Genomic DNA, 24517 nt, shown 5'->3' with positions numbered 1-24517 from the left:
TGCTGCTGCGGTATTGTCTACTCTCTGGACATCTAGTGCTTTTTGTTTTGATTTAGTTTTTTTTATACGTCCTGCCTATACTCCAGCTTGAAACACACTGCCATTTCCCTCTGTGTTCCAGCCGGATGCTTCTCGAACCCGTCCCTCAGGAATTCTACGTGTGTTTCCATGACTCTGTGGCAGAGGTTCCCGTGGAGATGGCCTTCCGCCTGTCTTTCGGCCTGGCCTTGTGACGAGCCGTCTGCCAACAGTCTCTTATGAACTCTGGTAACACTACTACCTATCGGCAGACAGACAACCCCAGAGCACAACCCTGTTCATTAGGCACCAAACGGAAGAAAACAGACAGACGGGGGAGTACATAAACTCCAATAAGAAAATGCTTGTTCACGTTTTCTATCACAAAATATTTTGCTACGGTTTTCCCTAATGAACACAACCTTGGTCTTAAAGGTTTCACAGTTGACGTCAACGCCTGCTTGCAGTCGGTCAGAGATATTCTGGGATCTAAGACTCCCTCTTGTGCCTTGATCACCTGATGGCAGGTAACAGGAAACCTCACAGACCAAGGTTGTTCTCTGTTAGCCTTGGATCAGCTCCAGGACTGCATCCAGATAGAAATATGTTTTGTGGAACAAACATGAGGTAAAAGGAAGCGCGTCAGCTCTATTCATGGCATTTCTATCTGTAACATCCCACTACGCTTGCCTACTAAACAGGTTTTGGGGGCGGCAGGTAGCCTAGTGGTTAGAGCGTTGGGCCAGTAACCGAAAGGTTGCTGGATTGAATCCCCGAGCTGACAAGGTAAAAATCTGTCGTTCTGCCCCTAAACAAGGCAGTTAACCCACTGTTCCCCTGGTAGGCTGTCATTGTAAATAAGAATTTGTTCTTAACTGACTTGCCTAGTTAATTAAAAAATAAAAATATACCCTGGGTTTATCAGATGCTATGTTGTGTCCAAAATGGCTCCCTATGTAATGAATAGATTAACTAAAAACTGAGTAATAATACCTCAGAAAACATGCTGGATTTTATTTTTTTAAAGGGTAGATTTAAAGGGAAAGCGTTGTTCTGCTGTTCTGGCCATAGCAAGTCTCATTCTAGTTCCGTGGTTCTGACATTCCTGTTAGCTAAAGTGTGCCAGACCAAATAATATGGGAAAAGTCTAAACAGCATTCTTGGGACATACCAACTCTTACGTCACGCCATTGCGGGTGAAATGTAAAACGGTAAGGGTTCAGAACGTCCCAAGGATCCCAAACAGCACTGACCAAATAATATGACTGTTCTTGCCTGCTATCCTTTCCACATTGGCATGGCAACACTGCCTTAGGTAGAGTTCTATTCATGTGGCTGTTTTGGAGGAAGATAAGTGTTATGATATTTTATTTAAGATGTACAGTATTTTGTATGGAAATGTAATAATTTGTGATACAAATGCACATTTGTGACAATTAAAAGAAAAACATATTTTGGTTTCCTCTGGGTCATTTTCTCAATTTATCAAACATGTTACTGCTGTTATGCTTGCCAAAATTAATACGAAACCATTCATATATTTATACAAATGAAAGTCCTTCATGATCATCAGGCAAACAGCGCTGTTATTTCTGTCCTGCTGTTACAAAAATAAGCTTGCCTTCTTAAAGTCTTATTCAATCTACATTATGTGGACTTCCACAAACTAAGGATCTAGAAATAAATGCTTGCTGTTTGATAGGGCCTGGTGTGGCTGTAGCCTACCTTATGTCATCCTAGTATCAGGACTAAATTGACTGACTGATGCATTGGTTGGAACTCTTTTGATAGTATACATCACACAAAGAGAGAGAAAAAAAAAAAAGCCTTTTCATAATCTCTCAAAATACAAAAAAAATGACACATTGTCCATTTAGCCCAAGAGTCTAAACTGCCAGCAAGCCAAAACATTTGAAAACGGTCAAATTCAAGCAGCACTCTCCACAACAAGGACCAGATTCTTCTTGTAGCAGTCCAGACTACAGAGAGGGATCCCAGTCTTGGAGCACGAGTACCTCTTCAGATTACTGCACCCGTTTATCCCGCAGCCTACCGGTGCCAGGGGAGGGGGGCACAGGGAAGCAGGGGTCGGGGCAAGCACCCCTGTTGGGAACGAAATCTCCATTCCCTGGGCTGAGTCATAGTAGCGGACCATGGGACACTGGGCCTGCTTGGACTTACGCTCCCTCATACTCTTGATCTTGGCCTTGGAGGTCTTGGTGAGCCTCTCAATGGTCTGGTTCTTGTCCTCCTCTGCCTTCTTGGCCGCCTGCAGGCGCCTCTTGCGGGCACACTCCTCTCTCTTCTGCATCATCTCGGTGGTCATCTCCTTCTCCTTGTAGCCCATGGGCAGCTCCAGGAGAGGCTGGTTCTGTTGCTTGTGCAGGAGGGCTTTCTGTAAGGCAGACGCACACACAACCATTCAGGGTCAGTAGGATGTAGACCTAAAGCTTTACATAAATATTTCAAGGTTTTCTGTAATCTTTTAATCTTTAAAATTTTTAAAGGAAAACACCACACAAAAACTTTGGATATTTGTTTCATTAGTCCATTGTTGATATAGTCCCTAAATGTTTTGCATGTCAGCAATCAAGTCAAGATACATAACTTTCAAAATACAGAAATATCTTAACGTGATTGCTGCCATGCAAAACATTTAGGGACTATATCAACAATGGACTAATGAAACAAATACCAAAATAACGTTTTTGGCTGGAATTTTCCCGTTTCTCAGATCATATTGTGACCTGGCAAAATTCCCTGAATCAAGCCACGTGGTCAAGTGAAAGTCATCCCTACTTTGATATGACAGACTGGTCTGGGGCCTGCTCTCTTGTTACATTACCTGTCTGGCTGTGAGCAGGGACTCATCGATCTCCTTCTTCAACTCTCCGTTGTCGTCCAGCTCTCCTTTCTCCAGGGCGTCCAGCCACTTCTCCTCCTCGTCCACCGGCTTACCCAGGGAGTCTGAGTCCATGTCTGGCAGAGGAGACGGGTCCAGGTTACTGTCCTCATCTAGAGGCAGGGAACAGAAAGAAAACAAGTGCATGGTTATGATATTAAAAAGACAAGGCTATGATCCAAAATGGCACACTATTCTGTATATAGTGCACTACCAGGGTCAAAAGTAGTGCACTATATAGGGATTAGCATGCCATTTCATTCAAACACTTGATGTTTGGCAAAGACAGAAACAGGCTCACTGAAATTACATTAAACATTTGCCTTGTGCAGTGAACTTATTTATTCAGTGCCTTCAGAAAGTATTCATACCCCTTGACTTATTCCACATTTTGTTGCGATAAAGCCTAAATTCAAAATTGATTTGTTTCCCACCCATCTACACACAATACCCCATAATGACAAAGTGAAAACATGTTTTTTAGAAATGTATGCAAATAAATACAGATCAGAGGAAATTGGATGCACCTGAGCTCAATTTGGAGTGTCATAAAGGGTTGTGAATACATACACTGCCGTTCAAAAGTTTGGGGTCACTAAGAAAAGCACATATTTTGTCCATTAAAATAACATAATTTGTTCAGAAATACAGTATAGACATTGTTAATGTTGTAAATTACTATTGTAGCTGGAAATGGCATATTTTTTATAGAAAAAAATCAGCAACCATCACTCCTGTGTTCCAATGGCACGTTGTGTTAGCTAATCCAAGTTTATCAGTTTAAAAGGCTAATTGATCATTAGAAACCCCTTTTGCAATTATGTTAGAAAAGCTGAAGACTGTTGTTCTAATTAAAGAAGCAATAAAACTGGCCTTCTTTAGACTAGTTGAGTATCTGGAGCTTAAGTATTTGTGGGTTCGATTACAGGCTCAAAATGGCCAGAAACAAATAACTTTCTTCTGAAACTAGTCAGTCTATTCTTGGTCTGAGAAATTAAGGCTATTCCATGCGAGAAACTGCCAAGAAATTGAAGATCTTGTACAATGCTGTGAACTACTCCATTCACAGAACAGAGCAAACTGGCTCTAACCAAAGTAGAAAGAGGAGTGGGAGGCCCCGGTGCACAACTGAGCAAGAGGACAAGTAAGTACATTAGAGTGTCTAGTTTGAGAAACAGACCTCAACTGGTAGCTTCATTAAATACTACCCGCAAAAGACCAGTCTCAACGCCAACAGTGAAGAGGCGACTCCGGGATTCTGGTCTTCTAGGCAGAGTTCCTCTGTCCAGTGTCTATGTTCTTTTGCCCATCTTAATCTTTTATTGGCCAGTCTGAGATATTGCTTTTTCTTTGCAACTCTGCCTAGAAGGCCAGCATCCCAGAGTCGCCTCTTCACTGTTGACGTTGATACTGGTGTTTTGCGGGTACTATTTAATGAAGCTCCCAGTTGAGGACTTGTGAGGCGTCTATTTCTCAAACTAGGCATATATTTGGGGAAGGGTATTAAACCATTTCTAGAGTTGAAAGTTTCACAGTGGTCTCCGTCATTGTGAAATGTAAAAAAATTGGAGTCACCAAGACTTCCTAGAGCTGGCCGCCCGGCAAAACTGAGCAATCGGGGGAGAAGGGCCTTGGTCAGGGAGGTGACCAAGAACCCAATTGTCACTCTGACAGAGCTCCACAGTTCCTCTGTGGATATGGGAGAACCTTCCAGAAGGTCAACCGTCTCTGCAGCACTCCACTAAGCAGGCCTTTATGGTAGAGTGGCCGGACAGAAGCCACTCCTTAGTAAAAGGAACATGACAGCCGGCTTGGAGTTTGCCAAAAGGCAACTAAAGACTCTCAGACCATGAGAAACAAGATTATCTGGTCTGATGAAACCAAGATTGAACTCTTTGGCCTGAATGCCAAACATCACGTCTGGAGGAAACCTGGCACCATCTCTACGGTGAAGCATGGTGGTGGCAGCATCATGCTGTGGGGATGTTTTTCAGCGGCAGGGACTGGGAGACTAGTCAGGATCGAGGAAAAGCTGAACAGAGCAAAGTACAGAGATTCTTGATAAAAACCTGCCCCAGAGCACTCAGGACCTCCGACTGGGGCGAAGGTTCACTTTCCAACAGGACAACAACCCTAAGCACACAGCCAAGACAGCGCAGGAGTGGCTTCAGGACAAGTCTCTGAACGTCCTTGAGTGGCCCAGCCAGAGCCCGGACTTGAACCCGATTGAACATCTCTGGAGAGACCTGAAAATAGCTGTGTAGCGACGTTCCCCGTCCAACCTGACAGAGCATGAGAGGATCTGCAGAGAAGAATGGGAGAAACTCCTCAAATATAGGTGTGCCAAGCTTGTAGCGTTATACCCAAGAAGACTCGAGGCTGTAATCACTGCCAAAGCTTCTGAGTTAAGGGTCTGAATACTTACGCAAATGTAATTTCAGTTTATACAGAATGCACTGTATATGGAGTGTATATATAGTAAATAAATCACATTAAGCACATCATTACTTCTATATTGAACATGAGTGGATATGATGAGTGTAAGAGACAGACCTTTGCACTCACCAAGCCAGGCCCGGTACTGCTCAAGTGGAACACCCTCAGAAGGTTTATCATCATCAGAGTCGTCATCGTCGTCCACGATCATCAGAGGACACTGGGAATGGGCTACACCAGGGACCACAGTGAACGTTGGCACACTGGTTCATGAGAAAAGAAGGAGAGAGAGAACAACAAACCATACGTTTAAAGGGACCCCCCCCAGATGAAGTTGCTGCCACTATTTTGACGTCATTTCCTGTCATACAGAAGAAATGCACGTTTAGGTTTCACCTCCGAAGAATGGCGGTACTGTACTGTACATAGTCACGAATTGGGAATTTCCATGTGGAGTTGATATATATACATCAACAATTAGGACACTGACAACTGTCAGTGTAGCTAGCTATCTTGCTAACCTAATCTAGCTAGCTAATGTTGTTGCTGTTTAAATTTTGTTTTAACTCCACCGTATTCAAAAGATTAGCCAGCTGGATTTAGGGAAAACTTCACCACAGATGGAAACCACTGGCCTATTTGTATTTATTATGGATCCCCATTAGATGCTGCCAATCTCTATTGTTATCTCCAAAATTTTGGCATCTTCCCTTTATTGCAGCTGCGAAACTCCCATAGAAAAATGGAGGATATTGCCCTGTGTAGGGTGCCATCTTTCGGGTTGGTATGTTAAACAGGTGTCTTAACTCTCTGTGGTCACTAAAAATCGTGGCACTTATCGTAAGAGTAGAGGTTTTAACCCCAGTATCCTGGATAAATTCCCAATTTGGCCCTCGTACCATCACGGCCACATAATCATCCCCAGCTTCCAATTGGCTCATTCATCCCCCCGCTTCTTCCATGTAACTATTCCCCAGGTTGTTGCTGTAAATGAGAATGTGTTCTCAGTCAACTTACCTGATAAAAAAATAAGGGTCAAATAAAAAAATTAAAAAATGTTAGAGCAAGACGAAACTCTGGTAATATGGATAACTATTGAAAGATTGAATATCAACAATTATTATAATATTTTTTTTTGTTACATTGTAATGGACACGGTGCAACTTTTGGTAGGCTGCTGGCAGGCTTTGGATGCGGTACAGCACACCAAGTCAGCCTGTGCTCATGGTTCTCATAAGGAAGTGAAATGATAGGCTACAATGACTTTGCTCATGCATGCCGCAAATGACAAGTAAACTATAAGTCCCTTGAATTTCTTTCGCGGGTGCCTTTTCATGATCTGGATAGACACTTGTGGTTTCTAGCTAACGCAGTGGAGCGTGTGACGAAGATACACTTCAGTGGTCAAAGTCATTCATCTTGCGGCAATGGGGGGAGAGGGTTTGCAAAATTCTATCATATAACGCAATTATACCATTTATAAAATTGTCAGGTATCGGTTTTTAAATCCAGACTAACAAAACATTTAAAATTGACTAATTATCCAATGGATTATGTTACTTTTCTGCTAAGATGTAAAAAGTGGTGGTGAAAAAAACAAATGTACACCCCCTATGGTTGTTTGCTCCATGGCTAAAGAGACAAGGCTGATTTCAGTCATGAAGAGGAAGAACTTTGCAGCTGTTTCTGATTAATAAACAATGCCATGCTAATGGGTGGTATCATTCAAATAAAACCCAGCCCTGAAATAAAACGTAGGCTGAAAATAATTTGTATGTCATATCAAAGGAAAAGACAACGCATTCATGCGGATTTGCACGAAGTGGGCAATTCGGATTTGTCACTTCGAGTCCAAATATTATATCATACTTTAACTAAAACAATTACTTATTGACTTAAATTGTTGTGCAAAAAAAAAAAAGAGTCTCAAGTGAGACTATTAAAATGGCAGCGAGGTCTCACCTTTTTGTCCCAAGCGTTTGGCCTCCCAGTTTGATCTTGAGTCTGAGCTGTGTGGGGGGCTTGAACACAATCCCGGAGTCTGACTCCAGGGCCTCGGAGTAGGAGCTGTGTCCGTTGTCGCGGTGATGCTTCTTCTTGTGTTTTTTGTGTTTCCGCCTATGCAGGCTTTGTAAGCCCACGTGGCCTCCATCACCTTGGACAGGTGTAGTACAGACAACAAATAGAGATGTAGACAAGATATATAAACAAAGTCAGGCCTATTTGGTAGTGTATAGTGTTGTTATGGGCTCAGTTGGTAGCGCTTGGTTCCCGCAATTTATTTATTTAACTAGGCAAGTGAGTTAAGAACAAATTCTTATTTAGAATCACGGCCTACCGGAGTACAGTGGGTTAACTGCCTTGTTTAAGGGCAGAACGACAGATTTAGACCTTGTCAGCTCGGGGATTCGATCCAGCAACCTTTCAGTTACTGGCCCAAAGCTCTAACTAGGCTACCTGCCGTCCCAACCTGCATGCATGGCTGACTGTTAGCCGCTTTGGATAAAAGTGTCTGCTAAATGACATGTATTATCATTATCATTATGTTGCCATGTATGTCTCAGAAGAATGGCTAACGTTAGTGGCTTCTGGACACTTCATAATATGTTATATGTCTGGTAGTCAATATGATGGTGTAAAATGTTCCAATTCAAAACCATGCTTGAGACATGGGCGCATAACATTAACAGTAAACAAACAACTCACCTAAAATAAACCTTGGGTGGATCATGTCTTTCCTTTTCCCCATTGAAACCAGAAAACAGGTTCTGCCAGTCTACATCCTACCAAGTTGGCCTTGCTCGATCTACGGAAGAGTCGTCAGCAATCTACGGAAGAGTCGTCAGCAACTGTTCGCTAGGTAAACCAAATGTTTACTGTAACTATCTAGCTACTCAATGCGATCACGGGACGACCAAACCTACTCAAGAGTTGTCATGTGCTTTGATAGCGTGATAAGTAGCAAATAGTCTACTTTGATGAAGCATTTGCAAGCCCAACATGTGTTGTCGCTTGACAAAATACAACTGACTAAAGTTAGCTAACTTAGCTGGCTAGCGTTAGCTGTAATAATTAACTAGAGTTAGCTGGCTGCCTTTTAGATAAATGAACGCTAGTTGCTCACGAATCAAGGTAAGGATGAAGCTGCTTTCCCTCAACGCATTTCCCCGTTGTTTGTATAAACATGACAGTAATGCAGAGTCATTTGAAAATACACAAGACAATGAAATCAAAACTAACAGCTAGCTAGGTAGTTACGCTAGCAGCAACGTAGACTTTTCCTTGCAGCTTCGAATACGACTATGAATGTGGATTCGGATACGCTGCTGTCATGAAAGTACTCGACTGTTCCACTGATTCGATTCATTCCTAAATTGTCTAAGATCGTTTGTTACGATTTTATTATTGGGGACATGGGGGCAATTATACATGTTTATAATTATGTAGTTAGTTGATTTACACAATTACTGTACAGTAATCTCAAAATTAGACTATTTTGACACCTGGGTAATGTAGTCCACACACCGGTCACTTGTGTGAACTATTGCTAGTGGAAAAATACATTATCCAGCGGCGGCCACTACGATTAAGCACAATATTATTCAAGGTCAGTTATGAAACAAACGTGGTTGTAAATATTACTCGGTTGTTGATCTTCTGAAGTTTATTCCTGTGTTAAGATTTTGGTGCAATGAATTTCAGTCTAACTCCGTGCATATGTTGCTACTTGTTCCTATATTTGTTCCGCCTTTAGTGCACGATAATCCACTTCAGTGCTGCCATACGGCAAAAGCAAAACAACATAGTAGCTAGCCCAAAGGTTTTGCAGAGGGCGCCATTATTCCTGACGTCTTTAAATCAAACGACGTATGGAATAATAGCGTCCTCTGGTGGACCTTGGGGCTGCATAGTAAGTGCCAACGATATCACACTCATGTTTTGTAACTTGACCCAACAATCAACATTGCATTAGTATTTAGTAGTCAAGTGAACACAAGTGAATCCATGTGTCATCATCATGCACACCTCCTCCCCAGGAGGTGCGGTTGACACACCACAGGCAAGCTTGCTCTGTCAGTGCTGATTGTTAGAAGGTGATTTTACAGGAGCCATGAACTACGCTCGGTTTTTGACAGCTGTTAGTGCAGCTCGGAAGCCCTCACCTATCCGAATATTAAGTAAGTCGTCATGGTTGTAGAGCTCTTTTCCGTATTTCTATATTCTGTATTTTGCCATGTAGAATTTCTCTTTTGTATTTTTTTTCTTTGTCAGTTTTCAGATATTTTTTATTTCATTGGTACCTTTGTATCCTATCTGTCTCACCCCCCTCCATCCCAAAGCTGACATCCAGCAAAGGTCACCCCCATCCATGATCTCCTTGGCCGCAGGGGCTCCCAACCCCAACACCTTCCCCTTCCATTCCTGCTCCTTCCAGGTGAAGAACGGGGATATGATCACCTTCGACGAGACCATGATGAAGAGGGCTCTGCAGTACTCTGCCTCCAGCGGGTGAGTCAGTGACTGAGAAGATATTGGGTCTGCCCAAAATGGCACCCTATTTTGTATATACAGTGCATTCTGGAAAGTTCAAGACCCCTTGACCTTTTCCACATTTTGTTACATTACAGCCTTATTCTAAAATGGATTAAATCGTTTTTCCCCTTCATCAATCTACAAACAATACCCCATAACGATAAAGCAAAAACAGTTTTGACATTTTTGCAAATGTACTAAAAATAAAAACGGAAATATCACATTTACATAAGTATTCAAACCCTTTACTCAGTACTTTGTTGAAGCACCTTTGGCAGTGATTACAGCCTCGAGTCTTCTTGGGTATGACATTACTAGCTTGACACACCTGTATTTGGGGAGTTTCTCCCATTCATCTCTGCAGATCCTCTCTGTCAGGTTGAATGAGGAGCATTGCTGCACAGCTATTTTCAGGTCTCCAGAGATGTTCGATCAGGTTCAATTCCGGGCTCTGGCTGGGCCACTCAAGGACGTTCAGAGACTTGTCCCGAAGCCACTCCTTCCTTGTCTTAGCTGTGTGCTTAGTCTTTGTTCTGTTGGAAGGTGAACCTTCGCCCCAGGCTGAGGTCCTGAGCGCTCTGGAGCAAGATTTCATCAAGGATTTCTCTGTACTTTGCTCCGTTCATCTCCCTCGATCTTTACTAGTCTCCCAGTCCCTGCAGCTGAAAAACATCCCCACAGCATGATGCTGCCACCACCATTCTTCACCGTAGGGATGGTGCCAGGTTTCCTTCAGACGTGACGCTTGCCATTCAAGCCAAAGAGTTCAATCTTTGTTTCATCAGACCAGAGAATCTTGTTTCTCATGGTTTGAGAGTCTTTAGGTGCCTTATGGCAAACTCCAAACCGGCTGTCATGTGCCTTTTACTGAGGAGTGGCTTCTGTCTGGCCACTCTACTATAAACGCGTGATTGGTAGAGTGCTGCAGAGATGGTTGTCTTTCTGGAAGGTTCTCCCATCTCCACAGAGGAACTCTGGAGCTCTGTCAAAGTGACCATCGGGTTTTTGGTCACCTCCCTGACTAAGGCCCTTCTTCCCCGTTTGGTCGGCCGGCCGGCCAGCTCTAGGAAGAGTCTTGGTGGTGCCAAACTTCTTCCATTTAAGAATGATGGAGGCCAAGATCTCTGCCTCGACACAATCCTGTTTTGGAGCACTATGGATAATTCTTTTGACCCCATGGCTTGGTTTTTTCTCTGACTGTGGGACCTTATATAGACTGGTGTGCACCTTTCCAAATCATGTCCAATCAATTGAATGTACCACAGGTGGACTCCACTCAAGTTGTAGAAACAGCTCAATGATGATCAATGGAAACAGGATGCATCTGAGGGTCTGAATGCTTATGTAAATAAGGTAGCTTTTTAATTTATTTTTTTTTAAATTAGAAAAAAATGTCTAAAACCCTGTTTTATTGATTAATGAAGAAACCATTTTTTTTACAAATTAATTTAAAAATAATGCTGTAACATAACAAAATGTGGAAAAGGTCAAGGGGTCTGAATACTTTCCGAATGCACTGTACATGCACTGAGTGTACAAAACCTTAGGAACACCTTCCTAATATTGAGTTGATCCCCCTTTTGCCCTCGGAATAGCTTTAATTCTTCAGGGCATGGACTCTACAAGGTGTTGAAAGTGTTCCACAGCGATGCTGGCCCATATTGACTCCAATGCTTCCCACAGTTGTGTCAAGTTGGCTGGGTGTCCTTTGGATGATGGACCATTCTTGATACACACGGGAAACTGTTGCGCGTGAAAAACACAGCAGCATTGCACACTCAAACCAGTGCGCCTGGCAGCTACTACCATACACTGTTCAAAGGCACTTAACTATTTTGTCTTGCCCATTTATCCTCTGAATGGCGTACATACACAACCCGTGGCTCAAGGCTTACAAATCCTTCTTTAACCTGTCTCCTCCCCTTCATCTGCACTGATTTGAAGTCGATTTAACAAGTGACATCAGTAAGGGATCATAGACAGACCAGGTGAAAGCTATGTCATGGAAAGATGTTTTGTACACTCCGTGTAGTGCGCTACTTTTATAGGGAATCGGTGCTATCTTGGACACACTCGTTGTGTATTGTTAAGTAGCATCTCTTAGCCCACAGAAATCTTTCAAAAGTCTGCGGAAGCTTCTTCAGAGCGCAATAGGAAAGAGTCAACAAGGACATAGCCTTTGAAAGCGCTTCAACACCAACGGAGTAATGTACATGACTAGCTCTACGCACGGTCAGGAGTTTAGCCTGTAGAATCCTGCGGACATGAATGGTTTGAAACAAGTTTTATTACGCGTTCGAACTGGTCAACGCTGTTCCTTGAAACGGTTAGGACAGCATCACGCCTATGCTAGTTAATGGCGGTGGCAGAAGGTTATCTCTTAACAGCTTCTTATCTACCTTTACAACAGTCTAAATAGTAAATAGTGACTCATATTGGTCGGTAGAGCTCTCAACCTGTGTGCGTGCGTGTGCTCTCAACCGCTGCTTTGCTTTGCTTTCCACAGCGTTGGTTTAATCACTTCTGATAAGAGTGAACAGGACGATAAAGCCAAGGCTGCTATCCTAAAAAGCACCCTATCATGCACACTAGAATTAACGTTTCCCGGGATGTCAAAACCGAACATTTTATTACGACATACCCTGGCTGCTATTCGAGTTTTATTATTAATGATTAGCTCTATTTCTTGCTTAAAAAATACAATTTTCCAAGGAAATACGATGAGGTTAAGGTGAGATAACGTAGGGTTAAGATAAGGTGACTTGTCACTGCAGGTTATTCATGATGAGGCGAATCTGAATTTCCACCGAAGTCAATATGTTCACTTAGTCTCACATGGACATCAGTTTGAAAGTTCAACTAAAGTTAGGATTCGACCTCTATGAATGGTACGTTTTTTAAATGTAGGCCTCTGTCTACCACATATAGAATCCCGGAGCTGTTGACTTGGATGAAGGCCCTTCAGAAGTACCTTCACAACCCTCCTACAGCCAACAGCGCTGAGAAGGGCCAGATGGACATGTGTGTTACTACAGGCAGCCAAGAGGGTCTCTGCAAGGTATTACATTTCCATTTTAGTCATATAGCAGACGCTTATCAAGAACGACTTACTGTTGGTGTATTCATTTTAAAATGGCTCGCTCCGACAAGCGCATATCACAGTCGCAGTAAGTTAAAGGTACCTTAATAAAGCAGAAAATAAAAGTGCAAGGAAGGTAAGTTAGGTGTGACGGCCACTAATGATCCGGCGAGCCTGTCCTATTCTTGCCCTCCCCTCTACTACTTTTCTCTGTGTTTTTTTGGCAGGTGTTTGAAATGCTTGTAAATCCCGGAGATAACGTTCTCCTGGACGCGCCCACATATTCTGGAACTCTCGCTGCAGTAAGAACCTCTACTCACAACCACAGATACACACACACACACACACACACACACACACACACACATAATCACTTTCTCTCTCTGTCGCGCACTCACTCACTCAGACAAGCGTTATTAGCACGAATGGCAAGGCCACTGTTGATAAATCAAAATGTGACGGATAATGATATCAACAACAACAACATAATGTTAATAATAATAGTTATAAAAACTCACTCTCACATTTACTCTCACACACACGCACTGTGTTTTCTGTCCCAAGCTCCAGCCATTGGGATGTAACCTGATCAATGTGCCCAGTGATCAGCACGGTATGATCCCCGATGGGCTGAAGGAGGTGCTGTCCCGCTGGGACCCGGCAGATGTCCACAAGCCACACAGCACCGTACCCAGGGTCCTCTACACAATCCCCAATGGAGGAAACCCCACCGGGGCCTCCATGATCACCCAGAGGAAGAGGGATATCTACGAGGTACGGTAGAGTCTGCAGACCCATAGGCCCTATTCAAATTGTTCAGAAATGCATCCTTCCTTCCTACTTTCCTTGAAGTAGTCTCAGATCTGAATTAGTTGAATCGGTAAAGTAACAGGTTGTTAACCTTGCTCTCACCTCTCCAAATTATTTTAGATCAGTGCTTACCTCATGGAAACCTCAAGGAAGTATTCAAACAGATCCCCATTAGCTACGGCACATGCAGCAGCTACTCTTCCTGGGGTCCGCATAAAACGTACAAATACATGACAAAGTACAGAACAGATATAGACAATAACAACATAAGATATTATATTACATTCAAAATTATATTACATTCAAAATAAACATAGGAGTTATATATTGGAAAGACACCAAGAGATGACAACAACAATACTATGTACACATTATTCATATCTACAGTACATCTTCATATTCCTATGTACAGTTCAATTAGATCTTTAGAAAGAGGAGAGGCATTCTGATACAGCTTTTTTTTTTGTTGCCTGGTGGCAGAGCATTCCATGATGACATGGTTCTACACATAACTGAGCGGCATATTAAATCAGTTTTTTTTATTGGTTACCGTGAAGAAACACACAGTGGTATGGCTGGTGGGGTATGTATGTCTGTTTGAAGTGTATGAAAATAGATTAGACAAGTGGTTAGGCATTTTCAACAGACAAATGTTTCTTAAAAAGACTAGATGAGAAGTAGTCCATTTCTCCTCAGCCAGGAAAGACTATGATGCATGTTGTTGATGCCAGTTCTGTGTGTGCAGTTAAGGGCAAGGCGTGCTGCTTGGTTTTGAGCCAGTTCCATCTTAGCTAGGTGTGTCTTTTCTGCACCTGAACACATTACTGGACAGGCATCAAGATGGGACAAGATCAGAGCCTGAACAACTAGTATAGTTGATCTTTTTGTCAAAAACGCATAACATATTTATATAACAGACATGCCTCTCCCCATCTTCACAACAACTTTGTCAATGTGACTTGACCATGATAACTGACCATCCAATGTTGCTCCTAGGAGTTCAGCTTCTTCAACTTGTTCAATGGTCACACCCTTTATGCACAACTCCAGTTGAGGTTAAGGTCTAAGAGAATGCTTTGAACCAAATACAATGCTTTTGGTTTTAGATGTATTTAAGAACAGTTGATTGTTTTTTTACCTATTCTGACACTGACTGTTACTCCTTGCTGAGAGACTGAGTGAGCTCACTGGCTGTAGGTGCTGATGTGTTTAATGTGCAATCATCAGCTTAAATAGTAATTTTAGCTTCTTGTAAGACAAGTGGCAAATCATATGTAAAAATAGAGAAGAGTAACGGCCCAAGGCAACTGCCCTGAGGGATACCACACTGTACATATCTGATGTTAGAGATGCTTCTATTGAAAAATATTCTCTTGAGTTCTATTGGATAGGAAGGGGAAGGGAAAGGGAAGGGAGGCAACCAATTTGAATAGAATACAGACTGCAGAGTACAAAGCCATAGTGTATATTGCAGCCACAATGACACATAGTGTCTATAGCCTGAACCATAGTGTCTATAGCCTTGTCCCAGATTTGTTTGTGCTGTGCTGTCTCTGAGTTAGCAAGACAGCACAAACAGATCTGGACCAGGCCAACTGACATTCGGGAAGGAAATTGGGAGGGACCCAATCTGAATCCATTGTTCTAGTTCTTATTAATGATTTCCTTAACATTCTTTTTCAAATAGGGCCAGAGTTTGACATGGTCCTGGTCAGGTCACTGACTCATGGATATGGGAGCGAAGGGAAAGGGAGGGTTTCTTTCTGAAATTATTGTGCTAGTTCAATTCAGGCCTCTGTAAAATATTGATTTCCCTAAAGGTCTACTTCACAGAATGAATCAAGATTTTGTTGTTGTTTTGACAGCTTGCCAGGCAGTATGACCTCCTTATTATTGAGGACGACCCCTATTACTTCCTACAGTTTGACAAGGTAAAACTAGTTTAATTGTTTAATGTATTATGACTTTGTATGTTTTATTGGGACACATTGCACTGGCATCACCCCTACTGTATATAATAGAACAGGCTGCTCAAGCTTCTTTCTCTAACTCTCTGCAGCCTTGGGCTCCCACGTTTCTCTCCATGGACGTTGACGGGAGAATCATCAGGACAGACTCCTTCTCAAAGATCCTGTCGTCAGGGTGAGGCAGACTGTCAGATCACCAAGGCAACTATGTGGGTTTTAAGGTCAGAGGTCAGGGAGGAAGAAGGAAGTACAGTCACTGTATTAATTTACCTTTTCATTTATGCAGGTTTGTCTAATTGAGAACCTTCTCTTTGCCAAGAGAGACCTGTTCAGTATCCTAGGGTGGTCTAGCAGTCTAAGCCGCTGTCTCTGGGGCACATGTACGATGTACCACTGCCAGCATGGGTTCGAATCCGGCCCACTACTCTTTCAGCAGTCTCTGACCTACCTTTCACCTCTCTATCTCTATATCCAATAAACATACAAAGACTTTAAAAAATATAGTTTAAAAAAAAGACCTGTTCAGTTTGTTGTTACACTATTACCAGCTAATTTAGTGTGATTTTGTAGTCTGTCTCACTATGTGGTTGTCAGAACTTGTTTACCAAGAGACTGTCAGAAGCTGTGTACTCAGTGGGTTATTGAGTCCTTGTTTTTCCAGTTCATGTGGACAATTTAATTACCTTGTGCTATTCCCAGTAGGTATTACACACACACACAGTGTTGTACAGCCAACCTTGTGGGGACACACAATTCAGTCCCTTTCAAAATCCTATTTTCCCAAACCCCTAACCCTAACGCATACTCTTACCCTCACCTTAACCCAAAAACCTAACCTTAACCCTGAAACTAATTCTAGCTCCTAACTCTAAACCCTAATGTAATTCTAACCTTAACTCTAAACCCCCTAGAAATAGCATTTGACCTTGTGGGGAGTAACAAAAAGTCCCCAGTTAGTCAAATGTTTGTTTACTATTCTTGTGGGGACCTCTGGTCCACACACACACACACACACACACACACACACATACACACACAGGATGCAGCACTGCTGTGCCTACAAAGACAGAGGACACACTGCTCGTTGTTGTTGTGATGTTCCTTCACCAGTGAAACGGCCCCTGTCTGCCTTTCCCGTGTGTGTGTGTGTGTCTCTGCAGGTACAGTGCCTTGCGAAAGTATTCGGCCCCCTTGAACTTTGCGACCTTTTGCCACATTTCAGGCTTCAAACATAAAGATATAAAACTGTATTTTTTTGTGAAGAATCAACAAGTGGGACACAATCATGAAGTGGAACGACATTTTTTGGATATTTCAAACTTTTTTAACAAATCAAAAACTGAAAAATTGGGCGTGCAAAATTATTCAGCCCCCTTAAGTTAATACTTTGTAGCGCCACCTTTTGCTGCGATTACAGCTGTAAGTCGCTTGGGGTATGTCTCTATCAGTTTTGCACATCGAGAGACTGAAATGTTTTCCCATTCCTCCTTGCAAAACAGCTCGAGCTCAGTGAGGTTGGATGGAGAGCATTTGTGAACAGCAGTTTTCAGTTCTTTCCACAGATTCTCGATTGGATTCAGGTCTGGACTTTGACTTGGCCATTCTAACACCTGGATATGTTTATTTTTGAACCATTCCATTGTAGATTTTGCTTTATGTTTTGGATCATTGTCTTGTTGGAAGACAAATCTCCGTCCCAGTCTCAGGTCTTTTGCAGACTCCATCAGGTTTTCTTCCAGAATGGTCCTGTATTTGACTCCATCCATCTTCCCATCAATTTTAACCATCTTCCCTGTCCCTGCTGAAGAAAAGCAGGCCCAAACCATGATGCTGCCACCACCATGTTTGACAGTGGGGATGGTGTGTTGCTTTTATGCCAAACATAACGTTTTGCATTGTTGCCAAAAAGTTCAATTTTGGTTTCATCTGACCAGAGCACCTTCTTCCACATGTTTGGTGTGTCTCCCAGGTGGCTTGTGGCAAACTTTAAACGACACTTTTTATGGATATCTTTAAGAAATGGCTTTCTTGCCACTCTTCCATAAAGGCCAGATTTGTGCAATATACGACTGATTGTTGTCCTATGGACAGAGTCTCCCACCTCAGCTGTAGATCTCTGCAGTTCATCCAGAGTGATCATGGGCCTCTTGGCTGCATCTCTGATCAGTCTTCTCCTTGTATGAGCTGAAAGTTTAGAGGGACGGCCAGGTCTTGGTAGATTTGCAGTGGTCTGATACTCCTTCCATTTCAATATTATCGCTTGCACAGTGCTCCTTGGGATGTTTAAAGCTTGGGAAATCTTTTTGTATCCAAATCCGGCTTTAAACTTCTTCACAACAGTATCTCGGACCTGCCTGGTCTGTTCCTTGTTCTTCATGATGCCCTCTGCGCTTTTAACGGACCTCTGAGACTATCACAGTGCAGGTGCATTTATACGGAGACTTGATTACACACAGGTGGATTGTATTTATCATCATTAGTCATTTAGGTCAACATTGGATCATTCAGAGATCCTCACTGAACTTCTGGAGAGAGTTTGCTGCACTGAAAGTAAAGGGGCTGAATAATTTTGCACGCCCAATTTTTCAGTTTTTGATTTGTTAAAAAAGTTTGAAATATGCAATAAATGTCATTCCACTTCATGATTGTGTCCCACTTGTTGTTGATTCTTCACAAAAAAATACAGTTTTATATCTTTATGTTTGAAGCCTGAAATGTGGCAAAAGGTCGCAAAGTTCAAGAGAGCCGAATACTTTCGCAAGGCACTGTATGACCCTCTGTGTCTATCTTTGCAGGCTGAGGATAGGCTTTGTGACTGGGCCCAAGCCGCTGGTGGACAGAGTGGTACTACATATCCAGGCTTCTACAATGCATACCAGCACCTTCCCACAGGTTAATTAACCTCTACTTCTAACCCCATCACACCCTTCAAAATTGCATCACCTTCCCCTTTAAAAGTAGACCTAGTAGTAAACTACCCCACCATTCACTTTGAAACACATGTAAATAAGTAATATAGAATGCATGTCTTATTAAACTGCCGTACCATCCTCTTTAAAATGAATGGTACGTAGTAATAAATATGTTCAGGCATATTTACTTTCATGTGATGTTTGGTTGCATTTTCTACTTTGCTTCCTAGTCTCTATAGTCATTGTTTAAATCCCATATGAGGCTTCTTTCCTGTGACTGTAATCACAGCAAAACATGAAACTGCGTTTTCAGTAGTGCACGAAGTAGCAACACGTTCTCCCAACAGAAAACAAAAAAAGATTCCAAGGTAAAACAAGGTGGTTAACATTTCAGGTAGTCCCTCCACGTTTTGGCCTGCCTTCTTTCCATTTGGTTGCTTGTGAATACGACCTTGATTATTATTTGTATTTTTTTTTAAAGTTAATTTGCCGGAAGAGACAGTTGGCAGCATTTTTAATGTGAGTAGTTACCATAGCAACAACAAGACAAATGCAGCCATCGAGAGAGAGATTACTATATTGTGTTCTATTTAATTCTGTGAATGTACTGTACCATTCTCAGTATAGATTAGTGGCATAATTGTATGTGTTCTCCCATAGAGATGAGAGTAGACAGAGAGTGTTAGTGGTTTAATCCGTGTCATCACAGAGGTTAATGAAAAAATCCACTCAAAAACAATATTTAGGTATTTTTTTTCATTAGTCCATGGTTGATGCAGTCCCAACATAGTTTTTTTGCATGTCAGCAGGCAAGTTTTCAAGATAATTGGACTTTCAAGAAGCAAAGTGTCACCGGCCACATCAACATGATGCTGGATTTTTCCTTTTAATGCAACACTAATTCACTTTTCTTGAGGTGGCAGAACGAGACAGTCACGCCCACTCGCTGCCTGCTCTTTGTTGACGAATATCATGTTATCGTAACATCTGTGGGTTATTTCCACGCATACGGAAGGAAGTTAGGATTAGGTATATATAACCTATGGAATGTTCTAGACAATATGGAATTCAGAAAGAGTTAACTTCCATTTGCAACACAATGCACTGGAACATGCAACAGATGCAGTGTTGACTACTCCACCTTCTCTCCATTTCTCCTTCTCTCCTTCTCTCAATCTCTCCCTCTCCAGCTCATGGTGTCCCAGCTGCTGCATGGCTGGGGTCAAGAAGGCTTCCTCAACCACGTAGATGGGTAGGTCAAAGGTCGTACCACTGGCAGCTGTATAAACAACACGCATATATGGTGTCAATATAGCTAGAGATATGAGTTGTTTGTGTTATGTGTTGTGCAATTATTATTTTGGGGTGGGGGGGGGGGGGGGGGGGGTGTATTGATTACAATATGAGCAGGTCAGCACTCTACAGTATATCTCTTTCAGAGTGATTGAGTTTTACAGAACACAGAGAGATGCCATGCTCACCTCTGCAGACAAGTGGCTCAAAGGTTTGTGTTTCACTCACATTCGCATGGTTGTGTCCGTTGAAGCCTAACATAAAAAAAACACTCATGAAGCCAGCACCTCACACAGTGCTAGTGCCTTGTTAAAATCACAAAGCATCAGAGGAAGTAGTGCTTTGCCAAAGGGGTAATAAGAAAGAAAATCCCTGCTCCTGCACCAAACAATACCTAGACCTAACCCTTCTGTTTCCCTCTTATGTGTGTGTGTGTGTGTGTAGATGTGGCAGAGTGGCACACCCCAGCTGCAGGCATGTTCCTGTGGATCAAGGTGAAGGGCGTCGCAGACACCCAGAAGCTGATCATGGAGAAGGCTATGGAGAAGGAGGTAGGTACACACACACAGTCTATACTCTACCCTACAGGCCCACCTGTTCTCTGGGCTCCACCACAGCTCACACATACACTGACTAAACTAATACAACCTGTTTGACTGAATGAGATTATGTTTGGTGTTTTTAAAATAGTCCACTTACATTGAAGTCCTGTATCTCTGGGAGGTTCCTGTCATTTTATAATATCTCTATATTTTCGATACTTCAAAGAAGAAGTTTACTTTATTTGAACCAAACCTCTATTTTCGATGCTAGGTATGTTATAGAAGGGCCCAGACACTTTTTTTGTGATCTCACTTGTTTTAGAGAAACTTACCACACCAGCAATATACTTTCTTACGTTTTATCTGCAGTTGTAGGGGCACAGGAAAAACATGAACAAAGGCTCCAAAATCACTCAAATACCTCCTTTTCGAAACCGCGATGCTCTCAGTATAGTGATGCAGGTCTTTTAGATGTTGTACACGTGAAATTGTATCATTCCGAACTTTATTCGCGACGTTATATTCCATTTGAGGCGTTTCCTCTATCCAGCCGTGCTGCATCTCCATGTAGAGCACACGGGAAAGGATTGTGGGCAACATCGAGAAGTATCACTCGAGTCGCACAATGTGGAATACAACGTTGCGGATGAAGTTCGGCGCGACACAGTTTCGTGTGTACAACAGCGAAGGATCTGCATACTGAGAGCGTCGGTGTGGTTTTGGAGCTTTTGCTCAGGTTTTTCTGTGCCCCTACAACTGCAGAACAAGCATAAGGAAGTATATTACTGGTGTGGTAAGTTTCTCGAAAGCAAGTGAGATCCACCAAAAAAGTGTTTATTGGCACTTTTATACCATGCCATTTACAATGAAAATAGAGATTTGGTTCAAATTAAGTGAACTTCTCCTTTAACAACAATTCGGCTACAGGTAACCCTACTGTTTTGTTGTCTGGCGTTAATGTCCTACTCATGTATGCAGGATGAGCAGCAGGAGATTTTTACTCAGGGCCCGGGCTAGTGCTTGTCAGAAATAGGATGTTGGATAGTATGTGAAGCTGCCATTATCCAAGAAGGCAAATGGATTTAAAATCCCACGGTTTCCCCCGCCCACATAAGAACACTCCAAATCCACGCTGATTGGTCTGCTTCTATGTGGAAAGAACAGGAAACACAATCGGTGCTTTTTAAAATCTAACATTTGGGTATTTTCTTCACACTGCCCCAAACAATTGAAGCCAATTGCAGTAGATTATAGAAGGCTGGTTATGTACATAGTGGGTCTGGGAAATGGTAAAAGTAATAGCTAATTTAATATCAGCACACAGAATCTACTGTACAAGCAGCAGTTTTATGATACATAATTCAGAGCTTCAAGATGTGTGTGTGTGTGTGTGTGTGTGTGTGTGTGAGAGAGAGAGGGAGTGAGCAAATTAACTATGACAGAAGCTCATAGGGTCTACAGCCACCAACCGCAGCAGTACAGTTTTGTCCCCTTTTGTCTTAGTGTCCATATTTGGTTGTAGGTGCTGGTTGGTTAAACATTTTCTGTTGTCCTGCTGTAGGTGCTGCTTGTCCCTGGAGGAGTATTCATGATCAACAGCTCAGACCCGTGTCCTTATGTCAGAGCGGCCTTCTCCCTCTCCACACCAGAACAGATCGACGAGGTAAAGAAACACACACACATGTAAATGCAGCCACACACACACACACACACACACACACACACACACACACACACACACTTGAAGGCAATAAATGAGTAATAAATGTACCTTCTCTTTCTTTCTCCACAGGCTTTCAAGAGGCTCTCTGCACTCATCAAGGAATCTTTGTGAGGAGCACATCAGATACGAACTGGACGACAAACTATTTTCATTGGCAGAGATTTTTATTTTTATTTTTACAAATTCACTAGCTTTTATTAGTCGCATGTACGGGATACACCGCCCGGCGAAATGCTTACTTGCAGGGTCCTTCGCTTCAATGCAACAACAATAAGAAATAATAAAATATAAAGAATACGAACATTAATGGCTCAGTAGAATAGAAGAAACATTTTAGCATAAGTTTAATACAGGAAGGCACAATTTATAGTCTATAGTATTTACCAATCATAATAAGACTTTGGTATGTATATGTGTGTGTGTGTGTGTGCGCTCTGATACCGCCTTCCTCCGGCACCGCTTTGAGTAGATGCCCTGGATGGGTGGGAGCACAGTGCCAGTGATGTACTGGGCCGTCTTCACCACCTGCTGGAGGGCCTTAAGGTTGTGGACAGAGCAATTCCCGTACCAGGCCGTGATGCAACCAGTCAGGGCGCTCTCAATGGTGCAGCGATAGTATTTGGAGAGGACCCAGGTCTCATGCAGAATTTCTTCAGCCGCCTTAGGAAGTAGCGACTCTGTTGCTTCCTCTTGACAAGAGTGGTGGTGGTGTTGGTCCACGTCAAGTCCACAGTGATGTGGACGCTGAGGAACTTAAAACCAGCTGACTCTACTGCAGTCCCGTTGATGTGGATCGGGGCATGTTCCCTCTGCTTCCTGAAGTCAGCAATCAATGCCACACACTTGAATCACCTGCAATCACAAAGATACAAATTTACGTCAGACAAGATACGCATGTTGCCTTGGAGATGACTGTGAATGTAATCACCGTTTTGCAGTCCTTGGTCTAGCTTGGTAGCTAACACTGTGTCCACACTATTTACAACTCTACAACTAAATCGGCATTACGTGAGCCGAGCATTTCTGAACACCAAAACGTTCATAGTTTTTAACTGAAATGTTAGACAGTATGTACGCTGAACAAAAATATAAATGCAACATGCAACAAATTCAAAGATTTGAGTGAGTTACAATTCATATAAGGAAATCAGTCGATTTAATTAAATTCATTAGGCCCTAATCTATGGATTTCACATGACTGGGAATTGTCCCACTCCTCTTCAATGGCAGTGCAAAGTTTCTGCATACTGGCGGGAACTGAAACACACTGTCGTACATATCGATCCAGAGCATCCCAAACATGCTCAATGGGTGGGTGACATGTCTGGTTAGTATGCAGTCCATGGAAGAACTGGGACATTTTCAGCTTCTAGGAATTGTGTACAGATCCTTGCGTCATGGGGCTGTGAATTATCATAAAACATGAGGTGATGGCGGCGGATGAACGGCATGACAATGGGCCTCAGGATCTTGTTACGATATATCTGTGCATTCAAATTGCCATCGATAAAATGCAATTGTGTTCATTGTCTGTAGCTTATGCCTGCCCATACCATAACCCCACCGCCACCATGGGGCATTCTGTTCACAACGTTGACATCAGCAAACCGCTCACCCACACAACGCCATACACGTGGTCTGCGGTTGTGAGGCCGGTTGAACGCACTGCCAAATTCTCTAAAAAGACGTTGAAGGCGGCTTATGGCAGATAAATTAACATTCAATTCTCTAGCAACAGCTCTGGTTGACATTTCCGCAGTCAGCATGCCAATTGCACGCTCCCTCAAAACTTGAAACATCTGTAGAATTGTGTTGGGTCACAAAACTGCACATTTTAAGGTGCACCTGTGTAATGATCATGCTGTTTAATCAGCTTCTTGATATGCAACACCTGTCAGGTAGATGGATTATCTTGATAAAAGACAAATGCTCCCTAACGGGGATATAAACACATTTGTGCACAAAATTTGAGAAAAATAAGCTTTTTGTACGAATGGAACATTTCTGGGATCTTTTATTTCAGCTCATGAAACATGGTACCAACACTTTACATGTTACGTTTATATTTTTGTTCAGTATACATTTGTAAAGATTAGAGAAAATGTAACAGTTGATTGATCCATGCACTGTTATATTGTCATGATTTTGGTGAGGGAAAGTAAATTAAAAGATTTTCTTACAGTGTGTGTGTGTGCTCGCGTGTTACCATTTTCTACCACCAGGGCGTTAGGATTCCTTTTAAAATTGTGACTTCACGTGACTTAGAACGTTTTCACTGCTCCAGCATGTAGCGGCTTTAAGA

General features: G+C 42.5%; 3 protein-coding genes across 14 annotated transcripts in view; 2 read left to right on the top strand and 1 right to left on the bottom strand.

Moving 5' to 3' along the window:
* The window catches only part of LOC110500454 (protein inturned), a 32808-nt gene extending 30949 nt beyond the window's left edge, over positions 1-1859 (top strand). For all 3 annotated transcript variants that reach the window (XM_036957871.1, XM_036957870.1, XM_036957869.1), the window contains exon 17: positions 122-1859. In XM_036957871.1, the coding sequence (XP_036813766.1) occupies positions 122-233 (112 nt within the window). In that variant the 3' untranslated portion in view covers positions 234-1859. The remainder of the gene's footprint in view (positions 1-121) is intronic.
* Positions 1370-8550, bottom strand: LOC110500456 (INO80 complex subunit B). Of its 2 annotated transcripts, none has more exons than XM_021577840.2 (5): positions 8063-8550; positions 7319-7511; positions 5474-5619; positions 2864-3033; positions 1370-2413 (listed from the first exon to the last, which is right to left on the bottom strand). In XM_021577840.2, the coding sequence occupies exons 1-5, from the start codon at positions 8103-8105 to the stop codon at positions 1946-1948; spliced, it is 1020 nt and encodes a 339-aa protein (XP_021433515.1). In that variant the 5' UTR covers positions 8106-8550; the 3' UTR covers positions 1370-1945. The 2 variants fall into 2 exon arrangements, with proteins under 2 accessions (XP_021433515.1, XP_021433516.1); XM_021577841.2 differs by having other exon boundaries at positions 5486-5619.
* Positions 8115-24399, top strand: LOC110500455 (kynurenine/alpha-aminoadipate aminotransferase, mitochondrial). 9 transcript variants are annotated; one of them, XM_021577835.2, is made up of 14 exons: positions 8115-8216; positions 9394-9534; positions 9697-9865; positions 12818-12947; positions 13196-13270; positions 13533-13742; positions 15644-15709; positions 15838-15920; positions 18541-18637; positions 19848-19909; positions 20097-20161; positions 20395-20501; positions 22054-22155; positions 22285-24399. In XM_021577835.2, the coding sequence occupies exons 2-14, from the start codon at positions 9468-9470 to the stop codon at positions 22324-22326; spliced, it is 1275 nt and encodes a 424-aa protein (XP_021433510.1). In that variant the 5' UTR covers positions 8115-8216; positions 9394-9467; the 3' UTR covers positions 22327-24399. The 9 variants fall into 9 exon arrangements, with proteins under 9 accessions (XP_021433510.1, XP_021433512.1, XP_021433514.1 ...); XM_021577837.2 differs by having other exon boundaries at positions 8121-8216; positions 9463-9534; XM_021577834.2 differs by having other exon boundaries at positions 8187-8488; positions 9463-9534.
* The last annotated feature ends 118 nt before the right edge of the window (positions 24400-24517 follow it).

This window comes from Oncorhynchus mykiss, chromosome 21 (genome assembly GCF_013265735.2).
Source record: "Oncorhynchus mykiss isolate Arlee chromosome 21, USDA_OmykA_1.1, whole genome shotgun sequence".
NCBI lineage: Eukaryota > Metazoa > Chordata > Actinopteri > Salmoniformes > Salmonidae > Oncorhynchus > Oncorhynchus mykiss.
Note: the sequence above shows the minus strand (reverse complement) of the source record. Positions and strands in the feature narration are given on the sequence as shown.

Excerpts from the sequence above, each read along its gene's own strand:
- LOC110500455 (XM_021577835.2), top strand. The coding sequence starts at position 9,468 with ATGAACTACGCTCGGTTTTTGACAGCTGTTAGTGCAGCTCGGAAGCCC. Across the intron at positions 15,710-15,837 it reads ACTTCCTACAGTTTGACAAG|CCTTGGGCTCCCACGTTTCT; the intron begins GTAAAACTAGTT and ends AACTCTCTGCAG. Across the intron at positions 15,921-18,540 it reads TCAAAGATCCTGTCGTCAGG|GCTGAGGATAGGCTTTGTGA; the intron begins GTGAGGCAGACT and ends CTATCTTTGCAG.
- LOC110500456 (XM_021577840.2), bottom strand. The coding sequence starts at position 8,105 with ATGGGGAAAAGGAAAGACATGATCCACCCAAGGTTTATTTTAG. Across the intron at positions 7,512-8,062 it reads CCACCCAAGGTTTATTTTAG|GTGATGGAGGCCACGTGGGC; the intron begins GTGAGTTGTTTG and ends CACCTGTCCAAG. Across the intron at positions 5,620-7,318 it reads CAAACGCTTGGGACAAAAAG|TGTGCCAACGTTCACTGTGG; the intron begins GTGAGACCTCGC and ends CTCATGAACCAG.